Here is a 19,864-nt window from a genome sequence, read left to right on the forward strand (position 1 = left end):
TGATATTTGGCCTGTACCATGCTGGGATGTAGGCTACCAAGTTTGTTCAAATGAATGACCTTGACCAACTTTCAAGGTCACATGTCTTAAAATCTTCAAACAACTTCTTCTCAATACCCAAAAGGCCCAGGGTACTGATATTTGGCCTGTAGCATGCTGGGATGAAGGACTACCAAGTTTGTTCAAATGAATGACCTTGATTCACTGTCAAGGTCACAGGGGTCAAATATGTTAAAATCTTCAAACAACTTCTTCTCAATAACCAATAGGCCCAGGGTACTGATATTAAGCATGTAGCATGCTGGGATGAAGGGCTACTAAGTTTGTTCAAATGAATGACCTTGACCCATTTTCAAGGTCACATGTGGTCAAATGTCGTAAAATCTGCAAACCACTTCTCAATAACCAAAAGGCCCAGGGTACTGATATTGGGCCTGTAGCATGCTGAGATGAAGGACTAACAAGTTTGTTCAAATGAATGATCTTGACCCACTTTTAACCTAATGTCTTGGTTCAACATTCAAGGTCACAGGCGTCATATGTTTAAATATTTTAATTGGTTCTTATGAATGAAACACTGATATTCTGCCTGTAGCTGTATTTTAGTCCACTTTTAAGATTACAAGTGTGAGATTAATACCAGGTGAGCGATGCAGGCCCATTCGGCCTCTTGTTTAAATTCAGAATCTTAATAATTTACCATTCCTCAGCAACGAAGTTAAGTGGAGGTATACTGGAATCAGCTTGTCAATCTGTCTGTCTGGCTGTTGATGAGTTCTTCCATATAACACCTAAAATGTCAAGCCTTTACAACTTAACTTTTTTATGCATGGTTGGAAATTATTTTTTTGTTTTAGTTTCAAATTTTTTCCCCAGAGTTATTGTCTTTTTTTTTTCTTTTCATTACTAATTTCATGCTCTATCAAGACATATTTAGGAAAACTATGTGACTAATTACTATAAATCTTTCTGGGAATGAAACATACAATTTAGGAATTTAAATTAACATCAAATAGCCAACTCTTCATTTTGGGATTCAAGATGGCCACCATAGTCTCTGATTGGACGTGGCAATAACAGTCATAGCTTGTTTACTATCGGGCCAGCGTTGTTGATACATTGTTGAAATGAAAAATAAGGGATATGAATTTATATTTAAAGGATGACTGTTAAATATGGTCATTATGACCTCTGATTGGCTCCGACATTAAAAACAGAAGTAGTATCTATACATTCAATATCTATATACATACAACTTCAGTAGTATCTATATACATACAACCTCAGTAGTATCTATATACATACAACCTCAGTAGTATCTATATACATACAACCTCAGTAGTATCTATATACATACAACTTCAGTAGTATCTATATACATACAACCTCAGTAGTATCTATACACATACAACTTCAGTAGTATCTATATACATACAACTTCAGTAGTATCTATATACATACAACCTCAGTAGTATCTATATACATACAACCTCAGTAGTATCTATATACATACAACCTCAGTAGTATCTATATACATACAACTTCAGTAGTATCTATATACATACAACCTCAGTAGTATCTATATACATACAACCTCAGTAGTATCTATATACATACAACCTCAGTAGTATCTATATACATACAACTTCAGTAGTATCTATATACATACAACCTCAGTAGTATCTATATACATACAACCTCAGTAGTATCTATATACATACAACCTCAGTAGTATCTATATACATACAACCTCAGTAGTATCTATATACATACAACCTCAGTAGTATCTATATACATACAACTTCAGTAGTATCTATACACATACAACTTCAGTAGTACCTATACACATACAACTTCAGTAATATCTATACACATACTACCTATATACATACAACTTCAGTAGTATCTATATACATACAACCTCAGTAGTATCTATATACATACAACCTCAGTAGTATCTATATACATACAACCTCAGTAGTATCTATATACATACAACTTCAGTAGTATCTATATACATACAACCTCAGTAGTATCTATATACATACAACCTCAGTAGTATCTATATACATACAACCTCAGTAGTATCTATATACATACAACTTCAGTAGTATCTATATACATACAACCTCAGTAGTATCTATATACATACAACCTCAGTAGTATCTATATACATACAACCTCAGTAGTATCTATATACATACAACCTCAGTAGTATCTATATACATACAACCTCAGTAGTATCTATATACATACAACCTCAGTAGTATCTATATACATACAACTTCAGTAGTACCTATATACATACAACCTCAGTAATATCTATATACATACAACTTCAGTAATATCTATACACATACAACTTCAGTAGTACCTATACACATACAACTTCAGTAATATCTATACACATACAACCTATATACATACAACCTCAGTAATATCTATATACATACAACTTCAGTAATATCTATACACATACAACTTCAGTAGTACCTATACACATACAACTTCAGTAATATCTATACACATACAACCTATATACATACAACCTCAGTAGTATATATATACATACAACTTCAGTAATATCTATACACATACAACTTCAGTAGTACCTATACACATACAACTTCAGTAATATCTATATACATACAACTTCAGTAATATCTATACACATACAACCTCAGTAATATCTATATACATACAACTTCTGTAGTATCTATATACATACAACCTCAGTAATATCTATATGCATACAACTTCAGTAATATCTATATACATACAACCTCAGTAATATCTATACACATACAACCTCAGTAGTATCTATATACATACAAAGTAGTATATACATTGTATAACCATTCACATAACCTGAAGAGCCCTGTGAAGGGTGAAAGCAGCTAGTTTTTTAGTCGGTCGTTAATTTTTTTTTTCTATATTTACCTCCTTCACATGGACATTTAATCACTTTTTATCATACAAAGTAGTATCTATATACATACAACTTCAGTAGAGTTTCCAGACATGTTTGCTTCAGATACTCCATCCTGTTGAACAACATGTCTACACCTAACTACAGTATTTAACAACATGTCTACACCTAACTACAGTATTTAACAACATGTCTACACCTAACTACAGTATTTAACAACATGTCTACACCTAACTACAGTATTTAACAACATGTCTACACCTAACTACAGTATTTAACAACATGTCTACACCTAACTACAGTATTTAACAACATGTCTACACCTAACTACAGTATTTAACAACATGTCTACACCTAACTACAGTATTTAACAACAAATATAACATGTCCTGCAAGTAGGGGATATCAATTCCTATTATTGAGGCCAAAGTTTGTCTGGAAGCAGGGCACTTTCGTGTTTGCCTGCAAAAATGTTCTTTTTTATTCGAGAATGTTGCTAAGAGGATGTAATGCTGTGGTTTGTTTTGAAGGTTTTGAAGAGGGATTTTTTTATTACATATAACAGAATTATAATGTATAGTTACTAGTAAACACTATCTGTATTTAATAAGGATAATAAAGTAATGACCATTCCACAATGGTGTACATGTTTTCTTTACTGAATGTACTCCGGACTTAGTGCCATTATGATATACCAATGGATTACATCCCCAAAATATATGTATTAAAAGGAAGAAAATTGCAGATTTAATACAGGTTATCTGTGATAGGGATGTTCCCTTATTTATCGTATGTGGGACACCTAGTACGTTAGGTGGGGTTAAAACCAGATCTGCCGGTCATTCCTTCTATTAAATCACTTTGAAAATTAAATAGATGGAGGGTCTCTGAACAAGTGCCTCCCACCCCTCCCTTATGGTTTATTCTAGAACAGCCCTAATTTTTAGCTCACCTGCCCAAAGGGCAAGTGAGCTTATGCCATGGTGCGGTGTCCGGCGTCAACTTTTTACTTTAAACAACTTCTTTTCAGTAACCAAAAGGCCTAGGATGATGATATTTGGCCAGTAGCATGCTAGGATCAAGGACTACCAAGTTTGTTCAAATAAATGACCTTGACCCACTTTCAAGGTCACAGGGGTCAAATATGTTAAAATCTTCAAACAACTTCTTCTCAATAACCTAAAGGCCCAGGGTACGAATATTAGGCCGGTATTATTCCGGGATGAGGGACTTCCAAGTTTGTTCAAATGAATGACCTTGACCAACTTTCAAGGTCAAATGTCTTAAAATCTTCAAACAACTTCTTCTCAATAACCGAAAGGCCCAGGGTACTGATATTGGGCCTGTAGCATCCTGGGATGAAGGGCTACTAAGTTTGTTCAAATGAATGACCTTGACCAACTTTCAAGGTGACAGGGGTCAAATGTCTTAAAATCTTCAAACGACTTCTTCTCAATAACCAAAAGGCCCAGGGTACTGAAATTGGGCCTGTAGCATGCTGGGATGAAGGACTACCAAGTTAGTTCAAATGAATGACCTTGATCCACTTTCAACCTAATGTCCTTGTTTAATTGTGTCAGCGTCACTCTGCTACATTTACCTTTACACCCTGAAATCTCATACACACGCAGGTTTTGCATCAAATATAACCTAAAACTTAAAAGTATTATGTTTCCTATAGAAAGGCTATTACATATAACGGTCTTTCTTTGTCTGTTGTCATATGTAGATAAAGCATAATAATGAAATTTGATCCTTGGCCGAAGTTGGAGATATATGACAAAGCTGTCACGAAAAATATTTAGCCAGTATTATATGCTAGGATTAAAGGCTAACAAGTTTAACATACATGTTACAGGGCAAAAATAATAACAACCTTCGGACCTCTTGGTTTTTCAGATGAAGGCATTTAAAAGTGTTTAACTTTTGACCCATGTGACCATGAAAAATGATCATGGTCATTTATTTGAACGAACGTGATAGCTCTTCATCCCAGCATGCTACTGGCCAAATATATAGTATGACACTAGGCTTCATTCAGAAGAAATTATTTAAATATTGAACACATCTGATCCCTTAAACCTTTGATATGGCTGAAAGTCATTCATTTGAAAAAAATTGAAAGGGCAAATATCATCACTCTAGTATTTTTAGCTCACTTTTTACTTTAAAATGATTTCTTATAGCCAACAGGCCTCGGGTGATGCTATTTGGCCAGTAACATGCTGGGGAAAAGGTCTATCAAGTTTGATCACGGGAATGACCTTGAACCACTTTCAAGTCAAAATTGGCCAAATTATTTTCAACTAATAACTATAACTTAAAATATCTTGCAAATATTCCTGTCATTGCCCTTGCCAAAGTTGTTGTTTTCTGTCATTGATTCGATAAGAAATCTAAGAATGCCACTATGGTCTCAAATTAGCTGAAGACTCGAACCTCTTTTCTAGATCAGAATACAAAAGAAACAGGTGAGTAATATCAACCAGAGGGACCTTTTCTTACAACTATTTGTGCTGATGTATCTGATATAGTTATTAAGCCACTGCTTCAGCTCATAAACCTTCAGAAGGGTAAGCTTATCAAAAATCAAGAGTAAAACTTTCAACAGCACATGCAAGAATGTTATTTCAAATATACAGCTCAAGTATGTAAACTACAGTTCTACATTAAATGATAGCATTCTTTGTATTGGGTGAAAAGAAACAACAAATACTGCCAGTAGATCCCAGGTTTTAATGTGAATATTTTGTCCCCAGTTGGTGCCCAGACAATGGTGGTCACCAGCCCATACAAGTCAATGTAACCTTATTTTTTTTTGTCCCACTGTCACTCCCACTCAGGATTTCAAATGTAAAACATAACATATGGCTTGCTTAAAATTAAACCAATCTGATTAAAATTAGACCACATATCAACATACACGACGCTAATCTGTCCTACTTCATTTGTAAAGTCGACGTACTAGGACTGTTGCTTGAGTGTTATTTGGCATATTATTGATGCACGACAGAAATTAATCAACATTATACAAAATTTAAGTTTACTATATAAGATGTATTGTCATACTGACTCAAATGCAAAGTAATATACATAACGTAGCAACATGTAAGATCTTACCTTGATCTAGATTGAGGCGATCTCAAAAAGGTTTTAAAACATGAACAAAGAGGGAAAGGTCTAAAATTGTTCATCTGGTAAATAAAATGTTACATATGAAATAACAAAACAAATGTAGCATTGCCATTGATGTTATAAAGATGTAGCACTAACAGTAAGCTGAATTCTATAGACATCAGTTGTACCATCACAGACATGTTCAACTAGACCACAGTTGTACCATCACAGACATGTACAACTAGACCACAGTTGTACCATCACAGACATATACAACTAGACCACAGTTGTACCATCACAGACATGTACAACTAGGCCACAGTTGTACCATCACAGACATGTACAACTATACCACAGTTGTACCATCACAGACATGTACAACTAGGCCACAGTTGTACCATCACAGACATGTACAACTATACCACAGTTGTACCATCACAGACATGTACAACTATACCACAGTTGTACCATCACAGACATGTACAACTAGGCCACAGTTGTACCATCACAGACATGTACAACTAGGCCACAGTTGTACCATCACAGACATGTACAACTAGGCCACAGTTGTACCATCACAGACATGTACAACTATACCACAGTTGTACCATCACAGACATGTACAACTAAACCACAATTGTACCATCACAGACATGTACAACTAGACCACAGTTGTACCATCAGACATGTACAACTAGACCACAATTGTACCATCACAGACATATACAACTAGACCACAATTGTACCATCACAGACATGTACAACTAGACCACAGTCGTACTATCACAGACATGTACAACTAGACCACAGGTGTACCATCACAGACATGTACAACTAGACCACAGTTGTGCTATCACAGACATGTACAACTAGACCACAGTTGTACTATCACAGACATGTACAACTAGACCACAGGTGTACCATCACAGACATGTACAACTAGACCACAATTGTACCATCACAGACATATACAACTAGACCTCAGTTGTACCATCACAGACATGTTCAACTAGTCCACAGTTGTACCATCACAGACATGTACAACTAGGCCACAGTTGTACCATCACAGACATGTACAACTAGACCATAGTTGTACCATCACAGACATGTACAACTAGACCATAGTTGTACCATCACAGACATGTACAACTAGACCATAGTTGTACCATCACAGACATGTACAACTAGACCACAATTGTACCATCACAGACATATACAACTAGACCTCAGTTGTACCATCACAGACATGTTCAACTAGTCCACAGTTGTACCATCACAGACATGTACAACTAGAGCACAGTTGTACCATCAGAGACATGTACAACTAGACCACAATTGTACCATCACAGACATGTACATCTAGACCTCAGTTGTACTATCACAGACATGTACAACTAGACCACAGTTGTACCCTCACAGACATGTACAACTAGACCACAGTTGTACAATCACAGACATGTACAACTAGACCACAGTTGTACTATCACAGACATGTACAACTAGACCACAGGTGTACCATCACAGACATGTACAACTAGACCACAGTTGTCCCATCACAGACATGTACAACTAGACCACAGTTGTCCCATCACAGACATGTACAACTAGACCACAGTTGTACTATCACAGACATGTACAACTAGACCACAGGTGTACCATCACAGACATGTACAACTAGACCACAGTTGTCCCATCACAGACATGTACAACTAGACCACAGTTGTACCATCACAGACATATACAACTAGACCACAGTTGTACCATCAAAGTAAGAATTTAACTTGGCTCTGACTTTCATTCCTTTATTATGCTAATTCCACGTGTATCTCTTGCCATCCATCCAGCTAACACACCTGTCATCATTGCCAAATTTGCAGACCAATCTATGTTATTGCTCTTATTTCCAAATTTTGAAGACAAAAAGGTTCTTTAACCAATTACGTCTGTTTATCATATTTATCTTCCTACTTAGTTCCCATCATGTGCAGCAGTGCATCTTGGAGATGTGTTTGAAAGGGACAGAGTCACATACCTTCATAAATGTTAAAATGTGCATTTCAACCCTTCTACAGTAAAACGATGACATACTGCCGCTTGTTTAATTTGCCTCCTCAGCCTACTGCAAACATATGTCAAAGTCAAGGTCCCTCTATTCATTTTAACCTTTCCTTTATACTTCTCCCTCAATTATTGCCAAACCTCTTTATAAGGCTTAATTTTGGACAAATTAAAATGGTGGCAGTATAACAAGTTTAGTGTATTTACATTCACAACAGTAAACCACTTGTGAGCAGAGTCAATGACTCTATGTATAACAATGATATTATTATTATGGTTAATTTTCTTATAAAAACATGTACTCTCTTACCCATACTCGCACACCAAACAACTCACTCTCTTTTTGTACTTGCACACCAACCAACTCACTCTCTTTTTGTACTCGCACACATTATTATAATAAATGTACTCTATCAAAACAAGTTCTTAATGGATAAACATCTTATTATAATGAAATAATTTAAACATTATCAAAACAAATTAATTTAATTGGATAAACAGCTTGAAAGAATCAAATCATCTAAACATAGTACATTTTATATTGTCCCTATGTGAAGAGTTTACAACTCCACAATTAATCAACAACTATTATTATCACTTCAAGCATAACTGACCCACAATATTTCCTCAATTAAACCAACACGTGTGTATGAGGCAAAACAAAACTAAGTAAAGCAACTACCCACTTGATTGTACAGATTACACAGGTTAAAATGGTACACGTGATAAACCTACACTAAGTATAAAGTAGTGTCTCAATGGGCCACCCAATAATTCCTATTATCATCCTAGTGACCAGTTCCCAGGGGGACAACCATCTCTATTATCAGCCTAGTGACCAGTTCCCAGGGGGACATCCATCTCTATTATCATCCTAGTGACCAGTTCCCAGGGGGACATCTATTCCTATTATCATCCTAGTGACCAGTTCCCAGGGGGACATCTATTCCTATTATCATCCTAGTGACCAGTTCCCAGGGGGACACCCATTTCTATTATCAGCCTAGTGACCAGTTCCCAGGGGGACATCTATTCCTATTATCAGCCTAGTGACCAGTTCCCAGGGGGACACCCATTTCTATTATCAGCCTAGTGACCAGTTCCCAGGGGGACACCCATTTCTATTATCAGCCTAGTGACCAGTTCCCAGGGGGACATCTATTCCTATTATCAGCCTAGTGACCAGTTCCCAGGGGGACATCTATTCCTATTATCAGCCTAGTGACCAGTTCCCAGGGGGACATCTATTCCTATTATCATCCTAGTGACCAGTTCCCAGGGGGACACCCATTTCTATTATCAGCCTAGTGACCAGTTCCCAGGGGGACACCCATTTCTATTATCAGCCTAGTGACCAGTTCCCAGGGGGACATCTATTCCTATTATCAGCCTAGTGACCAGTTCCCAGGGGGACATCTATTCCTATTATCATCCTAGTGACCAGTTCCCAGGGGGACACCCATTTCTATTATCAGCCTAGTGACCAGTTCCCAGGGGGACACCCATTTCTATTATCAGCCTAGTGACCAGTTCCCAGGGGGACACCCATCTCTATTATCAGCCTAGTGACCAGTTCCCAGGGGGACATCTATTCCTATTATCAGCCTAGTGACCAGTTCCCAGGGGGACATCTATTCCTATTATCATCCTAGTGACCAGTTCCCAGGGGGACACCCATTTCTATTATCAGCCTAGTGACCAGTTCCCAGGGGGACACCCATTTCTATTATCAGCCTAGTGACCAGTTCCCAGGGGGACACCCATCTCTATTATCATCCTAGTGACCAGTTCCCAGGGGGACACCCATCTCTATTATCAGCCTAGTGACCAGTTCCCAGGGGGACAACCATCTCTATTATCAGCCTAGTGACCAGTTCCCAGGGGGACATCTATTCCTATTATCAGCCTAGTGACCAGTTCCCAGGGGGACATCTATTCCTATTATATGATCACTCTTTAATATTCTCCTGATAATTACTTGCATAATAATGGTTTGAAACAATTTTCACATAAATTTCTTAACCCTTTTTTATTGTCATAAATATTGCAACAATGTACAAAAACAAAAACAAAATAATAAATAAATAACTAAATGATAGTACAGTTTTGTAATTACATAGAAAAGATTATTGGAATAGATTACTATATACATTATGTATATGTAATTGTCATTGTGTTGAGTATTTATATTCTTTACAATAGAAATAAAAATCATAAATTCCATGTATACTACTGCCTGCTGGGGAAATAGGTAACAGCCATGGACATCATTGTCTTCACAGAATCATCTGATGAAAATAAAATACTGCAAGTCCCCGAAATATTTACTGATTCATACTTATTGAGTTTAAGAATTGATGCACTACCAACATAGAATCACAATCCTACGTTACCAACAGGACCCAGTCAAACCTGATCAATCAGCTTGTACAAAACAAGAACAACACGCTGTACAACTATATTTTAAGGATTTGATTAAACATTTTGAAAGAAAGATTCATACATGCAATTCAATTAGATCACATATCAATTTTTGCAGTTAATGTTTCTGCAAAAACAGAAAGGATTCAAAGCCAGAAGTCTAGGAGGACACTCTACAAATCAAGGAACCTGTCATCAGGAAATACTTGCTACTGTGATAAGTTAAAGAGTATCAGTGCTAGTGCTAGTGACTTGCTCTTAAACTTTTGACATCAATAACGGTATTGATCTTTGAACAAAAGTTTACGTAGCAAAGTATGTGAAGTACTTGTAGGTTGGACATACCTTTCAACATAATAGAAATAAAACTAAGAAATATATATTTTTCCTAAATAAACTAGAAAAAACAAACCATAAATAATTTGTAAAAAACATTAACATGGAGCATGAAGCTCATAAATAACACAAACAACAGGAAGGTAAGAAGCTGGGTCATAAATATACAGCAGATATAAGGAAGATTGTTTTCACCACATCTATAGCAAAAGTAAAGGTTAATACAAAATGACTGGCGACTCTGACAGGTTACTCGACAGGCAGCAATGGTTTGTAATTCTACATGTAACCATATACCTCTGGTAATGAACAATTAATAATCACACACAATATCATACTCTCTTTCAAAATCACAGCCTTTCATTAAGAAAAAACTAACGGATATTGCTTTTGACCTAGTATCATATATTATGACAATAATTATGTAAAGATGGGAATGTAACAGATGATGAAATGTACAATTCACTATCTCAGCAGAAAGGGAGAAAGAAGACCAATGTCTGATACTTGATTTCTTCTACAGAGTTGACAGGTTTTTAACTTTTCTTTAGATACATTCATCATTTCTTTACAAACCATTTAATATATTACTTCTAAGAAACAAAAAAATATAATATATCACAGAAAAGACAAATGGTAAACAAAACCCTTGCATAAGTATCAGACTCTTCTGGATTAAAAAGCACAATGAACACTGCTTTAGATACATAGAAGCCAGTCAAGACAATATGATGCGTTTGACTACGGAACAGGTAGCAACATAAGGTGCTTGTCAATAATTTGGATGGAACCAAAAAGTTTAAAATATAAATGAAACACTTTAAATTTGTTACCCTCTTGTTGGCAGAACAACATATATAGGATGTTACTAGCATACAATTGTCATTTGATAAACACGTTTGTGTTCTTCCAAGCAAATATTTTGAACCATGATACAGACCGAAATGCAAGAAGTTCATTTACATCAATTTCCCCAAAAAAAGTTTTATTCCTCTAAGAAATATAAGCAAGCATGTACAACAAAGTGTAAAAGACCAGGATACTTGAACTTCCCTACAAAATAATTGTGAATGAAAACTACAACAAAACAGCACTGTTCTGAGTCTCTGAAGTGTCTGTACATCATAACTGTTGAACAGATGAAGTTTTCTGTAAAATAATTCTCAGATCCTTGCAGTTGCAGCCAATTCTTCCTGATGCTCCGGCCCAGATTGAAGTTGATGTTAGGAATTGCTGTTTATGACTGACACACAGCCTATGGTGAGATTAGCTTGCTTCCTCGGCCTCCTCCACAGTATTTTCAATTTTCGAGTCTGGAAAGTCTGTCCCAGGAGACGCAGGGGGACTCATTCCAGCACTGCACACCTGTAATGACATAGGAGGTGGTTAATATACAGTAACAAGAGGCCCAGAGGGCCTGTATCGCTCACCTGGAAATGTTAGCAAAATTGAAGTTGGAATGGCTAGATGTTGCTGGTAGTACAGTGTACATGAACTACATGGTTAGTCAGGGGTTATATTTATATTTCTACAGGAAAAGGGGGATTTCGAAGAATTTGCTATGTTTCTCCTATTGGGCCCCGCCCCTCTGCCCCCAGGGGGGTCAGATTCACCTTTGCTACAAAATCAGGTTGCCTTCACCTAATGATGCTTTAGACCAAATATGGACATTATCCTGTCATTCTTACAGAAGAAGAATGATTTTAAAGCTATTTTTCTATTTTTCCTATTTGGTCCTGCCCCTCTGCCCCCAGGGGTTCAAACCCACCAATTATACAAAAATTGATTTCCCTTTCAAATAGGATGCAACTGTTCAAATTTGGTCAAAATAACTTCATCCTAACGGAAGAAAAAAGGATATTAAAGCTATTCCTCTATATCCCTTATTGGGCCCCACTTCTCTTCCCCCAGGGGGGTCAGACCCACAGTTTATACAATATTGGTTCCCCTTCACCCAAGGATGCTTCATACCAAATTTGGACAAAATCCTGTCATTCCTACAGAAGAAGAAGGATTTTGAAGAATTTGCTATGTTTCCCCTATAGGGCCCCGCTCCTCTGCCCCCAGGAGGGACAGACCCACCGTTTATACAAAATTGAGTCCCCTTGGCCCAAAGATGCTCCAGGTTTAATTCGGATAAAATCTTTTAATCCCTATGGTAGAAGAAGGATTTTAATAAAATCCTTTAATCCCTATGGTAGAAGAAGGATTTTAAAGATTTACTTCTATTTCCCCTATTGGGCCCTGCCCCTCTGTCCCCAGGGGGGCCACACCCACCATTTATAAAAAATTGAGTCATCTTGGCCCAAGGATGCTCCAGACTAAATTAGGAATAAACCCCTTAGTCCCTATGTTAGAAGAAGGATTTTAAAGGTTTACCCTCTATTTCCCCTACTGGGTCCCGCCCCTCTGCCCCCTGGGGGACCACACCCACTGCTTATACCAAATTGATTTCCCTTGGCCCAAGGATGCTCCAGATTAAATTACGATAAAATCCCTTAATCCCTACAGTAGAAGAAGGATTTAAAGGTTTTACCACTATTTCCCCTTTTTGGCCCCGACCTTCTGTCCCTAGGGGAGCCACACCCACCATTTATACAAAATTGAGTCCCCTTGGCCTAAGGATGCTCAAGACCAAATTTAGTCAAAATCTACTTGGCCGTTCAGGACAATGAGCATTTTTAAAGAAAAGTTGACGGACGGACGCTGCGGTATTGCATAAGCTCACCATGGTTCTTCTGACCAGGTGAGCTTAAAACTATACTCATACTGACCCATTAATGACCATCCTCTACCTTAAAGGACCACTCCAGCAAAACTTGTCTAAAGCTATTGCTGTGTCCGACGCCCCTTGTCTTATTGAACAACTGCAACAAAATCTATCTAAGAGATTGCTGTGTCCAACACCCCCCCGTCTTATTGGACAACTGTAACAAAATCTATCTTAAGAGATTGCTGTGTTTGACACCCCCTGTCTTATTGGACAACTGCAACAAAATCTGTCTGAAGAGATTGGTGTGTCCAACACACCCTTGTCTCATTAGACAACTGTAACAAAATCTATCTGAAGAGATTGCTGTGTTCGTCACCCCCTGTCTTATTGGACAACTGCAACAAAATCTGTCTAAAGAGATCAGTGTGTCCGACACCCCTCGTCTTATTGGACAACTGCAACAAAATCTGTCAGAAAAGATTGGTGTGTCCGACACACCCCCCTATAATTAGACAACTGTAACAAAATCTATCTTAAGAGATTGCTGTGTCCAACCAACCCCCCCCTCCCCCCCCCTGTCTTATTGGACAACTGCAACAAAATCTGTCTAAAGAGATCAGTGTGTCCGACACCCCTCGTCTTATTGGACAACTGCAACAAAATCTGTCTGCAGAGATTGGTGTGGCCAACACCCCCTGTCTCATTAGACAACTGTAACAAAATCTATCTTAAGAGATTGCTGTGTCCAACCAACCCCCCCCTCCCCCCCCCTGTCTTATTGGACAACTGCAACAAAATATGTCTGAAGAGATTGGTGTGGCCAACACCCCCTGTCTCATTAGACAACTGTAACATAATCTATCTTAAGAGATTGCTGTGTCCAACCAACCCCCCCCTCCCCCCCCCTGTCTTATTGGACAACTGCAACAAAATATGTCTGAAGAGATTGGTGTGGCCAACACCCCCTGTCTCATTAGACAACTGTAACATAATCTATCTTAAGAGATTGCTGTGTCCAACCAACCCCCCCCTCCCCCCCCCTGTCTTATTGGACAACTGCAACAAAATATGTCTGAAGAGATTGGTGTGGCCAACACCCCCTGTCTCATTAGACAACTGTAACAAAATCTATCTTAAGAGATTGCTGTGTTTGACACCCCCTGTCTTATTGGACAACTGCAACAAAATCTGTCTGAAGAGATAAGTGTGTCCGACACCCCTCGTCTTATTGGACAACTGCAACAAAATCTGTCTAAAGAGATCAGTGTGTCCGACACCCCTCGTCTTATTAGACAACTGCAACAAAATCTGTCAGAAAAGATTGGTGTGTCCGACACACCCCCCTATAATTAGACAACTGTAACAAAATCTATCTTAAGAGATTGCTGTGTCCAACCAACCCTCCCCTCCCCCCCCCTGTCTTATTGGACAACTGCAACAAAATCTGTCTGAAGAGATTGGTGTGGCCAACACCCCCTGTCTCATTAGACAACTGTTAAAAAATCTATCTTAAGAGATTGCTGTGTCAGACATCCTTCGTCTTATTGGACAACTGCAACAAAATATATCTCAAGAGATTGCTGTGTTCGACACCTCCTGTCTTATTGGACAACTGCAACAAAATCTGTCTAAAGAGATCAGTGTGTCCGACACCCCTCGTCTTATTGGACAACTGCAACAAAATCTGTCTGAAGAGATTGGTGTGTCCAACACCCCCCTGTCTCATTAGACAACTGTAACAAAATCTATCTTAAGAGATTGCTGTGTCCAACCAACCAACCCCCCCCCCCTCCCCGTCTTATTGGACAACTGTATCAAAATCTATCTTAAGAGATTGGTGTGTCAGACATCCCTCGTCTTATTGGACAACTGCAACAAAATATATCTTAAGAGATTGCTGTGTTCGACACCCCCTGTCTTATTGGACAACTGCAACAAAATATGTCTAAAGAGATCAGTGTGTCCAACACCCCTCGTCTTATTGGACAACTGTAACAAAATATATATTAAGAGATTGCTGTGTCGGGCGTCCCCCGTCTTATTGGACAACTGCAACAAATGGTGTGTCCAACACACCCTTGTCTCATTAGACAACTGTAACAAAATCTATCTTAAGAGATAGACATCCTTCGTCTTATTGGACAACTGCAACAAAATATGTCTAAAGCGATCAGTGTGTCCAACACCCCTCGTCTTATTGGACAACTGCAACAAATGGTGTGTCCAACACACCCTTGTCTCATTAGACAACTGTAACAAAATCTATCCTAAGAGATTGGTGTGTCCGACACCCCCCCGTCTCATTAGACAACTGTATCAAAATCTATCTTAAGAGATTGGTGTGTCAGACATCCCTCGTCTTATTGGACAACTGCAACAAATTCTGTCTAAAGAGATCAGTGTGTCAGACACCCCTCGTCTTATTGGACAACTGCAACAAAACATGTCTAAAGAGATCAGTGTGTCAGACACCCCTCGTCTTATTGGACAACTGCAACAAATGGTGTGTCCAACACACCCTTGTCTCATTAGACAACTGTAACAAAATCTATCCTAAGAGATTGCTGTGTTCGACACCCCCTGTCTTATTGGACAATTGCAACAAAATCTGTCTAAAGAGATCAGGGTGTCCGACACCCCTCGACTTATTGGACAACTGCAACAAAACATGTCTAAAGAGATCAGTGTGTCCGCCGCCCCTCGTCTTATTGGACAACTGCAACAAAACATGTCTAAAGAGATCAGTGTGTCAGACACCCCTCGTCTTATTGGACAACTGTAACAAAATATATCTTAAGAGATTGCTGTGTTCAACACCCCCTGTCTTATTGGACAACTGCAACAAAATCTATCTAAGAGATTGCTGTGTCCAACCAGACCCCTCCCCCTGTCTCATTAGACAACTGTAACAAAATCTATCCTAAGAGATTGCTGTGTTCGACACCCCCTGTCTTATTGGCCAACTGCAACAAAATATGTCTAAAGCGATCAGTGTGTCCAACACCCCTCGTCTTATTGGACAACTGCAACAAAACATGTCTAAAGAGATCAGTGTGTCCGGCACACCTCGTCTTATTGGACAACTGTAACAAAATATATATTAAGAGATTGCTGTGTCGGGCGTCCCCCGTCTTATTGGACAACTGCAACAAAATCTGTCAGAAAAGATTGCTGTGTCCAACCAGACCCCTCCCCCTGTCTCATTAGACAACTGTAACAAAATCTATCCTAAGAGATTGGTGTGTCCGACACCCCCCCGTCCCATTAGACAACTGTAACAAAATCTATCCTAAGAGATTGCTGTGTTCGACACCCCCTGTCTTATTGGACAACTGCAACAAAATATGACTAAAGAGATCAGTGTGTCCAACACCCCACGTCTTATTGGACAACTGTAACAAAATATATATTAAGAGATTGCTGTGTCGGGCGTCCCCCGTCTTATTGGACAACTGCAACAAATTCTGTCTAAAGAGATCAGTGTGTCAGACACCCCTCGTCTTATTGGACAACTGTAACAAAATATAACTTAAGAGATTGCTGTGTCGGGCGTCCCCCGTCTTATTGGACAACTGTATCAAAATCTATCCTAAGAGATTGGTGTGTCCGACACCCCCCCGTCTCATTAGACAACTGTAACAAAATCTATCATAAGAGATTGCTGTGTTCGACACCCCCTGTCTTATTGGACAATTGCAACAAAATCTGTCTAAAGAGATCAGTGTGTCCGACACCCCTCGTCTTATTGGACAACTGCAACAAAATCTATCTAAAGAGATCAGTGTGTCCACCACCCCTCGTCTTATTGGACAACTGCAACAAATTCTGTCTAAAGAGATCAGTGTGTCCGGCACACCTCGTCTTATTGGACAACTGCAACAAATGGTGTGTCCAACACACCCTTGTCTCATTAGACAACTGTAACAAAATCTATCCTAAGAGATTGCTGTGTTCGACACCCCCTGTCTTATTGGACAATTGCAACAAAATCTGTCTAAAGAGATCAGGGTGTCCGACACCCCTCGACTTATTGGACAACTGCAACAAAACATGTCTAAAGAGATCAGTGTGTCAGACACCCCTCGTCTTATTGGACAACTGCAACAAATTCTGTCTAAAGAGATCAGTGTGTCCAACACCCCACGTCTTATTGGACAACTGTAACAAAATATAACTTAAGAGATTGCTGTGTCGGGCGTCCCCCGTCTTATTGGACAACTGCAACAAAACATGTCTAAAGAGATCAGTGTGTCCACCACCCCTCGTCTTATTGGACAACTGCAACAAAATCTATCTAAGAGATTGGTGTGTCGACACCCCCCCATCTTATAGGACCAAATCTATGATATAATGCAATTTACAGAGGAAAATAATATACCGCCCAGAGGGCCTGTATCGCTCACCTGGAAATGTTAGCAAAATTGACGTGATTATAGCCAGATGTTGCTGGTAGTGTACATGTATTACCTGTGTCCGACATCCCCTGTCTTGTTGGACAACTGCAACAAAATCTATCTAAAGAGATCAGTGTGTCCAACACCCCACGTCTTATTGGACAACTGTAACAAAATATATATTAAGAGATTGCTGTGTCGGGCGTCCCCCGTCTTATTGGACAACTGCAACAAATGGTGTGTCCAACACACCCTTGTCTCATTAGACAACTGTAACAAAATCTATCCTAAGAGATTGGTGTGTCCGACATCCCTCGTCTTATTGGACAACTGTAACAAAATATATATTAAGAGATTGCTGTGTCGGGCGTCCCCCGTCTTATTGGACAACTGCAACAAAATATATCTTAAGAGATTGCTGTGTCCGACATCCCCTGTCTTGTTGGACAACTGCAACAAAATCTATCTAAGAGATTGGTGTGTCGACACCCCCCCATCTTATAGGACCAATATAGCCATATCTGTCTCGAGTGATTAGCGATTCAGACCAAATACACTTAAAATAGATGTCATGACCTACCTCATTGGTTAGACTGGCTTTCACCTCGCCTGCTGACCTCTGTGTTGGACTGACCGGAGGTGTGGTAGGTTGTTGTTGAGGCGATATTTTGGGAGTTTTGGATGAATTGTCCTCCTGGATTTGCATATGGTATTTATATAGGGTCTCCGTGCTAGATATCTGGCCTGAGGTTGAAAAAAAGTATACCATATAGTCTCCCCAAAATGTAAACCATATAGTCTCCCCAAAAAGGATACCAAATAGACTCCCTAAAAAGTATACCATATAGTCTCCCCAAAAAGTATACCATATAGTCTGCCCAAAATGTATACCATATAGTCTCCCCAATATATATACCACATAGTCTCCCCAAAAAGTATACCATATAGTCTTCCCAAAATGTATACCATATAGTCTCCCCAAAATATATACCATATAGTCTCCCCAATATATATACCACATAGTCTCCCCAAAAAGTATACCATATAGTCTGCCCAAAATGTATACCATATAGTCTCCCCAAAATGTATACCATATAGTCTCCCAAAAATATATACCATATAGTGTCCCCAAAAAGTATACCATATAGTATTCCCAAAATGTATACCATATAGTCTCCCCAAAATATATACCATATAGTCTCCCCAATATATATACCATATAGTCTCCCCAAAAAGTATACCATATAGTCTCCCCAAAATGTATACCATATAGTCTCCCCAAAACATATTTTTACACACTTCTGGACCATTATTTATATGAACACATCTTAATTGTTTCATATTAATGCAGTTTATTGATAATCAAAACAAGAAACCTTTAAAATGAACAATGACTTTTACTTGCAGTGTGAATGCTGCATTTTGATAAAATTGTTACATTACTTTTTAAAAAAGTGTTCAAGAAGTCATATAACAATAGAACAAGGTATCACTAGTCTCGCCATATGTAGTAGTCACTTAACATAACAAGAGGCCCAGAGGGCCTGTATCGCTCACCTGGAAATGTTAGCAAAATTGAAGTGATAATAGCCAGATGTTGCTGGTAGTGTACATGTATTACATGGTTAGTCAGGGGTTATATTTATATGCAATTGGACAAAATCTTGTCATTCCTAAAATAAAAGCAGGATTTCGAAGAATTTGCTATATTTCCCCTATTGGGCCACGCCCCTCTGCCCCCAGGGGGGTCAGACCCATCGTTCATACAAAATTAGGTCCCACCTAAGGATGCTTTAGACCAAATATGGACATAATCCTGTTATTCCTACAGAAGAAGAAGGATTTAAAAGCTATTTTTCCTCTTTGGCCCTGCCTCACTGCCAAACAGGGGGGGTG

General features: G+C 38.6%; 1 protein-coding gene and 1 long non-coding RNA gene across 4 annotated transcripts in view; both read right to left on the reverse strand.

The window, feature by feature from the left end:
• Positions 1-1,724: 1,724 nt before the first annotated feature.
• LOC110454147 lies at positions 1,725-2,747 on the reverse strand. Of its 3 annotated transcripts, none has more exons than XR_002463348.1 (3): positions 2,654-2,747; positions 2,297-2,534; positions 1,725-1,865 (listed from the first exon to the last, which is right to left on the reverse strand). It is a non-coding gene; the product is annotated as an uncharacterized LOC110454147 (long non-coding RNA). The 3 variants fall into 3 exon arrangements; XR_002463347.1 differs by having other exon boundaries at positions 2,602-2,747; XR_002463346.1 differs by having other exon boundaries at positions 2,576-2,747.
• A 4,405-nt stretch (positions 2,748-7,152) lies between these two features.
• LOC110454151 (putative pyridoxal-dependent decarboxylase domain-containing protein 2) overlaps positions 7,153-19,864 on the reverse strand; it is a 45,258-nt gene continuing 32,546 nt past the window's right edge. The window contains exons 23-24 of the mRNA XM_021503527.1: positions 18,549-18,712; positions 7,153-12,226 (exon numbers count right to left, since the gene is read on the reverse strand). Coding sequence (XP_021359202.1) covers positions 12,128-12,226; positions 18,549-18,712 — 263 coding nt within the window. The 3' untranslated portion in view covers positions 7,153-12,127. The remainder of the gene's footprint in view (positions 12,227-18,548; positions 18,713-19,864) is intronic.

Source organism: Mizuhopecten yessoensis, unplaced genomic scaffold (assembly GCF_002113885.1).
Source record: "Mizuhopecten yessoensis strain PY_sf001 unplaced genomic scaffold, ASM211388v2 scaffold7695, whole genome shotgun sequence".
NCBI classification, from domain to species: domain Eukaryota; kingdom Metazoa; phylum Mollusca; class Bivalvia; order Pectinida; family Pectinidae; genus Mizuhopecten; species Mizuhopecten yessoensis.